The 12,155-nt window shown below is 42.7% G+C and overlaps 1 protein-coding gene across 1 annotated transcript in view; it reads left to right on the top strand.

Annotated features, from left to right (window-relative positions):
* LOC124596291 overlaps positions 1-12,155 on the top strand; it is a 399,002-nt gene that overhangs the window by 343,502 nt on the left and 43,345 nt on the right. The window contains exons 4-5 of the mRNA XM_047135384.1: positions 2,788-2,916; positions 11,528-11,678. Coding sequence (XP_046991340.1) covers positions 2,788-2,916; positions 11,528-11,678 — 280 coding nt within the window. The remainder of the gene's footprint in view (positions 1-2,787; positions 2,917-11,527; positions 11,679-12,155) is intronic.

Genomic DNA, 12,155 nt, shown 5'->3' on the forward strand with positions numbered 1-12,155 from the left:
GGTACCGATGGCATTTCCAGTATTCTGCAGTTGCCAGAACTGCGCTTCACTGCTAAGAGGCGCGGTGAACATTCTTTGATACAGTGCGCATCCACAATTATCACAACAACCTCTTCCAGAGATCTCCGCATAACACTGTCTTCTGCTTTATTCGTCCAAGCCTAAACTCGAGTGCGGTAGCATAAGTGATTGAGGCCGAATGTCCAAAGGAGTCCCGCTACAAAAATGACGAAAGACGACTGAAGTCACGAGACAACAGTGGCATTAGAGACGGAAGTAAATATGGATAAGGAAATCGGCAGCGTCCATTTCAGAGGAACCATTCCGTAATTTGCGGTGAGCGACTTAGAGAAACCACAGAAAACCTAAATCTGGGTGGCCGAACGGGGATTTGAACGGTCGTCCTTCCGAATATTAGTCCATAACAAGAAGACTGTTGCCCATCCCAGCATAATGCACCATAGGGAGGGGAAGAAGACATCGGATGTTGACGCTGCGTTTGCCTGACTGTATTAAATGGCTACAGTCTTTTACATAACCACTACACGAATGCACTCGCGACAACATTTGCCCGATGGCGGACTGGGAAGGATTTGGGATTTAGGGGGAGGGGGGGGGGGGCAATAGAGCAGGGACCTGGCCGTTAGTAAATGTGAATTTAAGGAAAGCAAGTTCAATTTACAGATATCAAAGTTTATGGCAAGAACAATACCAACATCTCTGTTGGAAAATGGTTTAAAAGCAGTCACTTGTGGTGCGCGTTTGCTTCGTTTTGGAGTCGTATTATTAGGCAAGCTGGTACACCGCGGAAAAAAGGAAAACGGAAAAAATAGAGAAGTGTGAAGATGGTGATCTACATAGTTTCCTCCAGTTTGAGTACAGAACAGGCCTTCAGTCTGGAACCGCGCAACCGCTACGGTCGCAGGTTTGAATCCTGCCTGGGGCATGGATGTGTGTGATGTCCTTAGGTTAGTTAGGTCTAAGTAGTTCTAAGTTCTAGGGGACTAATGACCTCAGCAGCTAAGTCCCATAGTGTTCACAGCCATCTGAACCATTTGAACAGAACAGGGAACGTTCATACAATTGAGTGAAAGCGTCAAAAATGTCCTTCTTTGGAATGTTGTTCGACTCATGCGTGACATTGGCTTATGTCGGTTATGTCACCAAAGCGTTGATTCTTCATGTGAATTTCTGCGTTTTTGTGGCGGTTTCTTAATGATACCACGAATTCTCATCACCATGACGATTCTTTCCAGGGAAGAATTGGCCTCACTTTGCATGTAAATCAGGTCATGGGAACAATCCACTGGTAGCTTGTTTTCGTTTGGGAGTCAAGCTGTGTGGGACAAAAGCTGCACACACTCTTCTCTTCTTCGAAACATTTCGTCTCCTGCTGGATTCTGGGACAACAGCTGTTATATTGGACCATCAGCATCCGCAAAACTACTTACTGTGTGTGTTGGAGCATATGGTATCAGCATATCAGCTCAGCGATAGCATATAAATAAAACCAATAAACACACCTGGTGTTGTTACAGTTACTACATACCAGGTGATTCAGCTGCCCCTACCCATGGGTTTTAGGCAACCCGCATTGCCTTCAAATACAATGCAGAAGACTTTCATATACTCTCGGTCGTTACGTGCAAACTGTCAGTCCTGCAGGAAAAAGAAACAGAACCTTTTTGTAGGAAATTTAATGTAGTTAAATTTTCTTACGGAATACGTTATCAATAGAGGCCGTAGTTTCCTAATTATTCAAGAGAAACGTACGTAAGTGCTCTTCAAAGGCGCCTCCCTTGAATAACTGAAATACCGTGGCCTTCAACAAAAACGTGTCCCAATAAAAAAGGAAAAAATTAACTGCATTAAATTTCCAGCGGAAGGGACCTGTTCATTTTTTCTGTAAGACATATAGTTTGCACTTAGTGATCGAGAGAATACGTAAATTTTGCGCGTGGTGGCGTTTCAGGTTGCATAAAACCCATAGGTAGGGCCAGCTGAATCACCTTGTATGTTTTCGAGAGTGTCTTGATCACTTCAGAGACGTTGCCCCATACCGATTTGTGACACAACATCGTTGAAACACTACGGACACACACACACACACACACACACACACACACACACACACACACACTAATTAACACTGTCTCTTCACAACTGACTGGTCGAATGTACAGCTCTTGTTTACAGTTGTTAGTTCAAGCTGCCACCGTAGTATTACTCTGCCGCCGCTTATTTGCCATGGATAAAAACAGTCTCGGAAAGTTAACGGATTTACGCCATCTTGCATACTTGTTACATTAATTAAATAGTGAAAGGGAAGATTACTTCACCACCAACTAATCGATGATCCTCCATACAGGCAGGCTATCAGTGGTGTCCGTTGGCATGGAGAAATTAAATGGATTACATGGCGTAAAACGATTTAGTTTGATTATTTTCTAATTAATTGGCAATCAGGTCTGTGGCTACTGTCAAAGAACTCGGAATTTTTTCAGGCAACTGGAATGTGTGATTGAAATCGCGAAATTAATTTTACTCGTCTCTCTTTCTTTATACTGGGGACTGGACTACGCAGTCTTTGTGGCTTCGTCACGTGCGTTGTTTGCCTTCAAAAGTCTCTGCAGTACAATGTACAAGATATTAGGAAATTATGTCTATTATAGAATGGTACACGATATCAGGGTTTGGGAGTTCAGTATTCTGTGTAGTAGCTGTAAGAGCGTGTGACTGAACAGTTCCTTGACGGTCGGATGATGTGTGGTTGTATGGTTTTCCTAGGTTTCACACTAGACAAGGAGTCCAACACAATAGCCATCATCTGCCAGGACGTGACGGTCATCCTGGCATTCGACACCCGAGAGCGGCAAATGCAGTGGCAGGTGAAGATATCAAACAATCTTGGCGAAGGTAAGGCATAAACAGCTACAGTATTCTAACTTAAGAAGTAATGCAGTGTTCCTTAAATGACACATAGATATTCTATTGTCAGTCTCTCCATACATTTTTGCTTTACTGTAAGTGCAAGCTTATTTACTGAACAAGAATAAGAATGTTTTATTTTTGTGCCTAATTTATCAAAAATTAATTTACATTCATTCTTGATGTGGTTGAAACAACAGTCATTTCAAATCGATTTAAAGGATGAGTCAGGTGGGAAGGTACATCCTCTTCTTAAAGGTTTCCGAGGAAAGTAATGGAACAGGACAAGTGAAGGGGATAGTAAATGAAACATTGTGATCTAACGTTTTGTTTGATTCCTAAGGATATTTTTGTTTCGTCGTTACAACTACAATAAGGTGCATGTTTTTCTGATGAGATGCGTTTTGCTTCAGTGAAGAAAAGCATCGCGGTCTGTAATTAAAGACGATTCCTTTTTTAGATCTAAAAGCAGTTCGTTAACAATTTTTTGGTTTTTACTTTTACTTTTACAACAGATAGTTGGTTTTTACTTTTACTTTTACAAAGAACTTTTTTCGATCTAAAAAGAAATCAAATTGTAAATCTCTTCAGTTACAGACCACTGATGATGCTTTACTTCAATAAAGCGAAACGTATCTGGTGAGAAGAAGATGCGTTTTCTTCTAGTTGTAATGACGGAACAAAAATACATTCAGGAATTGTAATGCAGCTACGGACAGTATGGGCTCACAAATGAAGAATTGTTTTTTATAATATTGTGTATATTTCCTCAGAAAAGACGTTCAAAAAGTGCATCGTCAACTACAATGCATTTTGCAGCTCTTTTAGACAGCTGCTGTGTTGCTGATTCGTATGGTCCTTTACTTGAGCACACACAGATAATGCAAGCGAGAAGTTCCTGCTTCACGTCCACTCTGCAGATGTAGACTTCACTCTTAAGCCAACTACACAAACAGTAATGTAAGGGCGTAAGATCGGGTGACCTCGATGGCCAAAAAATGACTCTGCAGCGACCGGAATATGAAGCAGCTTCTTCATTCTGAAAGCACATATGACGCTGTGTTGCCAAAGGAATATTCTCCAAGTATTCTGGTAATGCATTTGGAAGGAAATGAAGATACCGTATTCCATACGTGTGAACCGATGAGCTGATCATCAATAATATCGCAAAACACGTCCACGGAGAAAACAACTTGAAAATTTGTCTCCACAGTAGCGTGCAGATTTTCATCTGCACACACGTGAGAGTTGTGCGTGTTATTGATGCCATTGCGGGCAAATATTGACTCATCAGTGAACAAAATACATGGAATACAGCGTTCATTGGCAAAGATCCACCGAAATAATTCCTGTCGTTTGGTATCACCTCCTACACGCAGATGTTGCGCAATCTGCCGATCATGTGGTTGCAGATCCTGCTAATGTACGTGTCCATAACCTTCATTGGTGGAATAGCAAGCTGTACAGCAATTCTTCTGAAGCTGGTAGTTGGGCTACGTTCTTTCATTTCAAGAATGTTATCAACTACAGTAAGGTCTTGTTGGACAGAAAGTTCTTTGATACAACACGTACCCTGGGAAGCGTTCCACCGCACACACTCTGTTACACACGCTGCTAAATACCCTGATATCTGGAACTCTCCGATATGGAAATCGTATTCGGGAACAACGGGCTTGGAATTCCCATTGCGAAACCCATAGACAAAGGTCATGTCACCATACTCCACAGTGGCATTTTCGCTGCACTGTCCCGTACTGGTTTGACTGTACACGGAACAACACTGTAGTACATTGGTGCAACCACTGTAGTACTAAGACGTGAGGTAAGCAACGTGTAGTCCTACACTTACAGCTCTCGTCTCATCGCCATAAGCAACTGAAGTGCGCATTGAAATAGTCAGTAAAGCCAACACTGTGTAGCCTGATGTCGCTTTGTTTCCATTCACATGTGAGTGCTGGTGAAGAAGGATATACGACTAACACCAATGATTTTCAAACAGCTTTGTGTCGGATACGGTTAAAAAAAGGGCAGACGTTCATTTGAAGTTTTTTGTTCAGTATCACCAATACTATGTCCGCACCGACAGCTGAGTGGTCAGCGTGACGGATGCCGTCTTAAGGGCCCGGGTTCGATTTCCGGCTGGGTTGGGGATTTTCTCCGCTCAGGGACTGGTGTTGTGCTGTCTTCATCATCATTTCATCCCAACCGGCGCGCAGATCTCCCAATGCTGCGTCGAATGTAATAAGACTTGCACCAAGGCAGCCGGACCTGCCCCGCAAGGAGCCTCCCGGCCAATGACACCGAACGCTCATTTCCATTTACCAATACTATGAATCCTGAAAGCAGGTACCTTTCCTCCAGACTGATCGCAAATATAGAGGCGTCAGACACAGTCTGAATAGCTTGTACGGGTATTGCAGGATAGGTTCTGCTGCGCCTCTTCGGAATTAATTGGCACTGTAGCCATTACAAGCCTTCGAGGTTGTTTTTGATGACCCTGTATACTAGATATACGCTCTTGAGCAGTTGAATTAGACATAGATGCTATTCGAAAGAGATCGCTCTTGCCGACCTTTTTCCAGCCATCGTCGTAAATAGTCGAGCTAAGAGTGAACTTTTTTCTCCCGAATGGTTTGATGTGACCAACCACTACTTCTTCCCCCTGCTAACACCTTCATCTTTCTCCTCAACTGTTTATTGGATCTATCCAAATCACAGTCTTCCCACACACTTTTTGGCCTCTATAGCTGCCACCACTACCCTGAAAATTATTCCCTAATGTCTTAACACACGCCCCATCATACTGTCCTTTCTTTCTCCGATTTTACAGAGAACATTATTTCATACGTTCTTAGACACCATAGTTCTCAGAATCATTCTATAAACGCTTCGAGTCTGTTCTTCTCTGGTTTCTGCCACAGTCCTTGAATGACTTCTTTAGAATTCTGTGCTCCATACGTATATTTTCAGAAATTTATTCCTCACATAAAGGCCTCTTTTGGATACCAGTGGACTTCTGTTGGTCATGACTGCAATCTTTGCTTGTACTAGTCTGCTTTTTATATCCTACTTGCTTCGTCCGTCATTCGTTATTTTTCTTATAAGGTAGAAGAATTCCTTCATTTCATCTACTTCGTGATGTTAGCTTTACCGCTAGTTTCATTTCTACTTGTCATTACTTTCTCCTTCCTACGGCTTACTCTAAGTCCGTATTCTGTGCTCATTCTGTTTTCATTTCTCTTAGTATATCGTGTGATTCTTCCTTGCTTTCATTGAAAATAGCAATATCATCAGCGTCACTTATCATTCATATCCTTTCATCTTGAACTGTAATACCAATCCTCAAAGGTTTTTCTTCAATATAGAGATTGAGCTGTAGTGTAGAAACACTGCATTTGTATCTTACACCTTTTTTGATTCGAATATTTCGTTCTTGGTCTTCCATACCTAATGTTCGTTCTTGATTCTTATACATATTGTACAATACCCGACGTTCACTATATCTTACTTTTTTTCCTCATAATTTCGAACGTCTTGCACCATCTAGCATTGTAGATGACTTTTTCTAGGTCGACTAATCCTACGAACGAGTCTTGATTTTTCCAGAGTGTTGCTTCCATTACCAAACATATCTGCAGTACTGCCTCACTAGTACATAACGGGTGGAATCATGGCATTTGATCTTGGCCAAATAGTAAGAGGGTCACGCTTGGGACACTCCATTCGCCAGGGTCATTCAGTCAATGAGATTTTTATTTGCCGCCGAATTAAGGGTCTGCTATGAGTACCTCAGTTCGGGATAAATTTCCGCCTTCGAAATCAACTGTGAAAGACCAAAGGATACAGAGAAAAGTGTATTAATGAAGCGACTGCTAATGTTATGCAACTTTTGTCCGACAAGAATTTTGAAAACTAGGTTTTTAGTAATGTAAAGATGTAGAGCTCTGGTAACTTTCTCCTTCCCTAGACATGTTGTTAGGCTTGTTGGAATATTTAGATTCCTCTGTCGGTACATAACTTAGGCGTTCTGTCCTAGACTTACAAAATTTTTTTGCGCTAGCCACACTTGTCCTTTCTTTCTATAAGTTTAGTCCTTTTTCCTTATATCATTCCTGTTACGCAATATTGATTATCTGCCCTCAAACCATTTCACTATCTTCAATAATTTATATACTGTATGTTCACCTAAGAATCCCTTGCTCGGCTACAGTGCGAATCAAGATCTCACTTGACCCACGCGCCTGACTAGTTGATGCAAGCACGTAACAATGCTTAACGCATATGGAGAGGAAAATGCTATTGTCCACTGTTAAACATGACTGACACACGGCCGCGTCGCCTGTAAGTCATAATGGAAACAAAGGGGACAAACTTTTGTTATGTACCTTTGTTGTGACCGACGATGGGAACGTCCTCGAGAAATTTCCACATCAAAATGCAGCTCACAACCTACATCTACATTTAAACTCGGCACACAACTTGTAATGCATGGCAGAGGGCTTCTTCCTGTTCTATCAACGTATGCAGCGCAGAAAGAACGATCGCTTAAACACCTCTGTGCACGATATAAGTGGTTTATTCTTGTCATCGCTTCGAGAGTGATACCAAGGGGGCATTTGGTGTATTCCTAGAATCGTCACTTAGTGATGGTCCTGAAACTTTACAAGCACGTTTCATCGAAACAGTTTGCGTCTGTCTTCAGGTTCCTCCCAGTTCAGTTTCTTCGGCATTGCTGTGACACTATGCCATGGCTCAAACAAACCTGTGACCGTCTGTGTTGCCTTTCCGTGCATACGTTCTATATCAGTGTAGTCGTATTTGGTACCAGTGCTACACACCTGAGCAATGTTCTAGGATTAACTGCACGATTGCTTTGCACGCAATCTCCATTTCCACAGTATTCGACCCATAAACCAAAGTCTGTCATGTGATTTACCTACCATTAAGCATATGTGATCGTTCCATTTCAAATCCCTACAAATTTTGACACCCAAGACTTTGTATGAGTTCATGGATTCCAGTTACGACACGTTGATATTGAAGTCATGGGCGACTACATATTTTCTTTTTTTGAAGAGCAAAATTTTTTGTTTCCAAACATTTAAAGCAATTTTCTCACTGTTCCGAAATTTTATAAAAATCCGACTGAATATTTGTGCAGCTTTTCTCCGACAGTTATTCACTATAAGTGACTGCATCCGCGGCGAGAGGCCTCAGGCTCTATTAATATTGTCTAAAAGGCAATTAATATACAACACGAACAGCAAGGATCCCAACACACTTCTCAGGCGCACACCTGAAATTACTTTAACATCTGTCAATGGCTCCATTCTAAAGATAACATGCTGTGTCGTCCCTACCAATAAATTCAAAACCCAATCACAAATTTTTCTTGACGCCCCCTTACGCAGCTGTGTCGCTTACAAGTCTTGGCACTTATCTGAATTCATGAGATACTGCACCTCCTTACTGCCTTGTTCCATGGCTTTTTAAGTATGTCATGTGAGAGAAATGCGACTTTGTTGTCACATGATCAATATTGTCGGAATGCATGCTCGTTGGCATGGAGGAGCTCATTCTGTTTGAGATACCTCACTATGTTTGATTTAAGAAAATGATGGTCTTATTTCGAGACTGACCTATCTCCACTTCAGACCAATATCCAGTTTGTGGACATAAAATGTTGTACAAATGTTCTTTCATCATGCTGCTTGGCTTTTGTTTTCGGTGTGTCATTAAACTTTTTCAATATGGCACCGGTAAATAAGTGTTATTTCCCAAAGTTTCATACCGCCTTTACTTATTATTTTGTGTCACATTTTTGCACAGTCACTTGAGAATGATACACGTGAGTTAGAAGTAAGGATGTTATTCTGCCTTGCTTGCGAAGTGTAAGCCCACAATGTTGGAACGAGACAATGAGTGGTCGTCTCTTGTAGTTAACGTAAGAGTCAGTCGGTAGAGGCCTTAAACATGGAAAATTTTATGTTGTGAACCGGCTTTTAAGAAAATCACGGATAACTGATCTACAGCCATTTTATAACAAAGTGTTCTCTCTTTAGAGAAAGTGTATATTGTTGCCAACAAATGAGGAGTTATTAATTCATTCCTAAATGCAGTAGATTACTTAGTGTTTGAGACTGTGTAAACGTTATTGACGTTTTATGTCAGACAGATAAAAATTGTACTTGTTTTTAATGACAATATACAGAAAAATTCTGTGATTTTTATACGGAGCGACTTAACTCCAAAACCGGAAGTATTTCCTGTGGACTAGGATTTGTCTGTCTGTTGCGTCTGTATTTAAAACATGAAAATGGTGCTTTGTGTCAAAAACTGCGCAGAAGGAACGGTTACGTCATTTAAAATATGTGTCCCAAAAATTTTAATTTATTGGAGAAAGGTCACTTTGGAAATACGCTCTTCATATGTTCCACTATTCTGCACCCAACTGATGCCAAGTACACTTGTCGTAAACGTGCGTGGTCGGTGATGTGTTCTGAAAATAGAGACTAACTCAACCGCTTGTTCGGTAGAGATTCTGATAGGAATTCCACTGGGCGATGGAACTATCTTCAGTTCTAGAAATATCAGCTGCTTCACAACGCCACCAATATCTATAACATAAATCAACTTTGTGGTGCTGCGAGAAATAAACTGCGGTACTACTCTGGGAGTATCCTTTGTAAGGAAACATTTGAAAAAGGCGTTCAGCATTTAAGCTTTTGCTCTGTCTCCCCAGTTTCAGTTCCTGTATCGTCCATCAGTGCCTGGAAACTAACTTTGGTACCTAACTAGCAACCTTTACATTTAACTAGAATATCTTTTGGCTTTGTTAGACATAGATGTTTCGACACTATTCTTCCATGGTAGTCTTTGTAGACTTCATGCATTGCCCCCTTGGCAACCAAACGCGTTTTGTTCAGGATCATTCTACCTACAGGTCTATGGTTTATGCTACGTTTTACACGTACTCTGCTGTAACCTCTGTTTCTACAAGAGCTTTTACACTAACTGTATACCATGTAGGGACCCTCCCTTGATGAGCTGTTCTGCTGGGTACACATCTATCAAGTTTACGGACAACTATTCTTCTACATGCTCCTCCCCAACACTAAATGTTTTACTTTACTGGCCATTAAAATTGCTACACCAAGAAGAAATGCAGACGATAAACGGGTATTCATTGGACAAATATATTATACTAGAACTGACACGTGATTACATTTTCACGCAATTTGGGTGCACACATCCTGAGAAGTCAGTACCCAGAACAAGCACCTCTCACCGTAATAACGGCCTTGATACGCCTGTGCGTTGAGTCAAACACAGCTTGGATGGCGTGTACAGGTACAGCTGTCCATGCAGCTTCAACACTATACCACAGTTCATCAAGAGTAGTGATGGGCATATTGTTATGAGCCACTAGCTCGGTCACCATTGACCAGACGTTTTCAGTTGGTGAGAGATCTGGAGAATTCGGTGGCTACGGCAGCAGTCGAACATTTTCTGTATCCAGAAAGTACTGTACAGGACCTGCAACATGCGGTTGTGCATTATCCTGCTGAAATGTAGGGTTTCGCAGGGATCGAATGAAGGGTAGAGGCACGGGTCGTAACACATCTGAAATGTAACGTCCACTGTTCATAGTGCCGTCAATGCGAACAAGAAGTGACCGAGAGGTGTAACCAATGGCACCCCATACCATCAAGCCGGATGATACGGTAGTATGGCGATGAGGAATACACGCTTTCAATGTGCGTTCACCGCGATGCCGCCAAACACGGATGCGACCATCATGAAGCTGTAAACAGAACATGGATTCATCCGAAAAAATGACGTTTTGCCAGTCACGCACCCAGGTTCCTCGTTGAGTTCACCATCGCAGGCGGTCTTGTCTGTAATGCAGCGTCAAGGGTAACCGCTGACATGGTCTCCGAGCTGATAGTCCATGCTGCTGCAAACGTCGTCGAACTGTTCGTGCAGATGGTCGTTGTCTTGGAAACGTCCCCATCTGTTGACTCAGGGATCGAGACGTGGCTGCACGATCCGTTACAGCCATGCGGATAAGATGCCTGTCATCTCTACTGCTAGTGATACAAGGCCGTTGGGATCCAGAACGGCGTTCCGTATTACCCTCCTGACCCCACCGATTCCATATTGTGCTAACAGTCATTGAATCTCGACAAACGCGAGCAGCAATGTCGGGATACGACAAACCGCTATCGCGAAAGGCTACAATCCGACCTTTATCAAAGTCGGAAACTTGATGGTACGCATCTCTCCTCCGTACACGAGGCTCCACAACACCGTTTCACCAGGCAACGCCGGTCAAATGCTGTTTGTGTATGAGAAATCGGTTGGAAACTTTCCTCATGTCAGCACGTTGTAGGTGTCGCCACCAGAGCCAACCTTGTGTGAATGCTCTGAAGAGCTAATCTTTTGCATATCACAGCATCTTCTTCCTGTCGGTTAAATTTCGCGTCTTTAGCACGTCATCTTCTTGGTGTAGCAATTTTAATGGCCAGTAGTGTATATCCGTCATTGAGGTGCGACATATTGCTGTTAATGCGTTTCGCCCTGTCTCCTGTGTCTTCAGACGTCCAGTTCCTGATCCAGATAACGTCGGCTCCTCCGCGGGCCAAGATAGCTGCTGGACCAGCGCGGCTGCACGTGAAGGAGCAGCGCTTCTGCCTCACCTCCGGCGTACCACCCAGGCTGCTGGGCTTCTGGGACATCAGCCAGCTCAGGTGAGTGAGCTCAGCATTATTCTCTTGTCTGTCTTACATCAAGGCAGCCTGCTGTATGGGCTGCGTTGTTGTATTATTAAAGTCGGCCGTTGTGACCGAGCGGTTCTAGGCGCTTCAGACCGGAACCGCTCTCCTGCTACGGTCGCAGGTTCGAATCCTGCCATTTTTTTGTTTACATAGATATCAATGTGCGAACAGTCATAGTTAATCAAGTCTGGAAAACTAAAACAGAATGAAGACACCATCGAAGATGGTAAACATAAATAACATGAAAATAAAGCTACCACTTCGTAGTTAGGCTTCACAGCAACTGCGCCCACTGATAAAGATAGTTCAATATATGATCGTTTGGAGTTCGTTCTGACCTCATCTACCACTGCCTGGAACACTCCAGCCACACGGCGGGCTGTGAAAGGCACTCCATAGGTAGTTTGCGAAGCATTGTCGATGTCTGGTATGCCCGGAAATAGCGTGATG

Source organism: Schistocerca americana, chromosome 2 (genome assembly GCF_021461395.2).
Source record: "Schistocerca americana isolate TAMUIC-IGC-003095 chromosome 2, iqSchAmer2.1, whole genome shotgun sequence".
Lineage (NCBI taxonomy): Eukaryota > Metazoa > Arthropoda > Insecta > Orthoptera > Acrididae > Schistocerca > Schistocerca americana.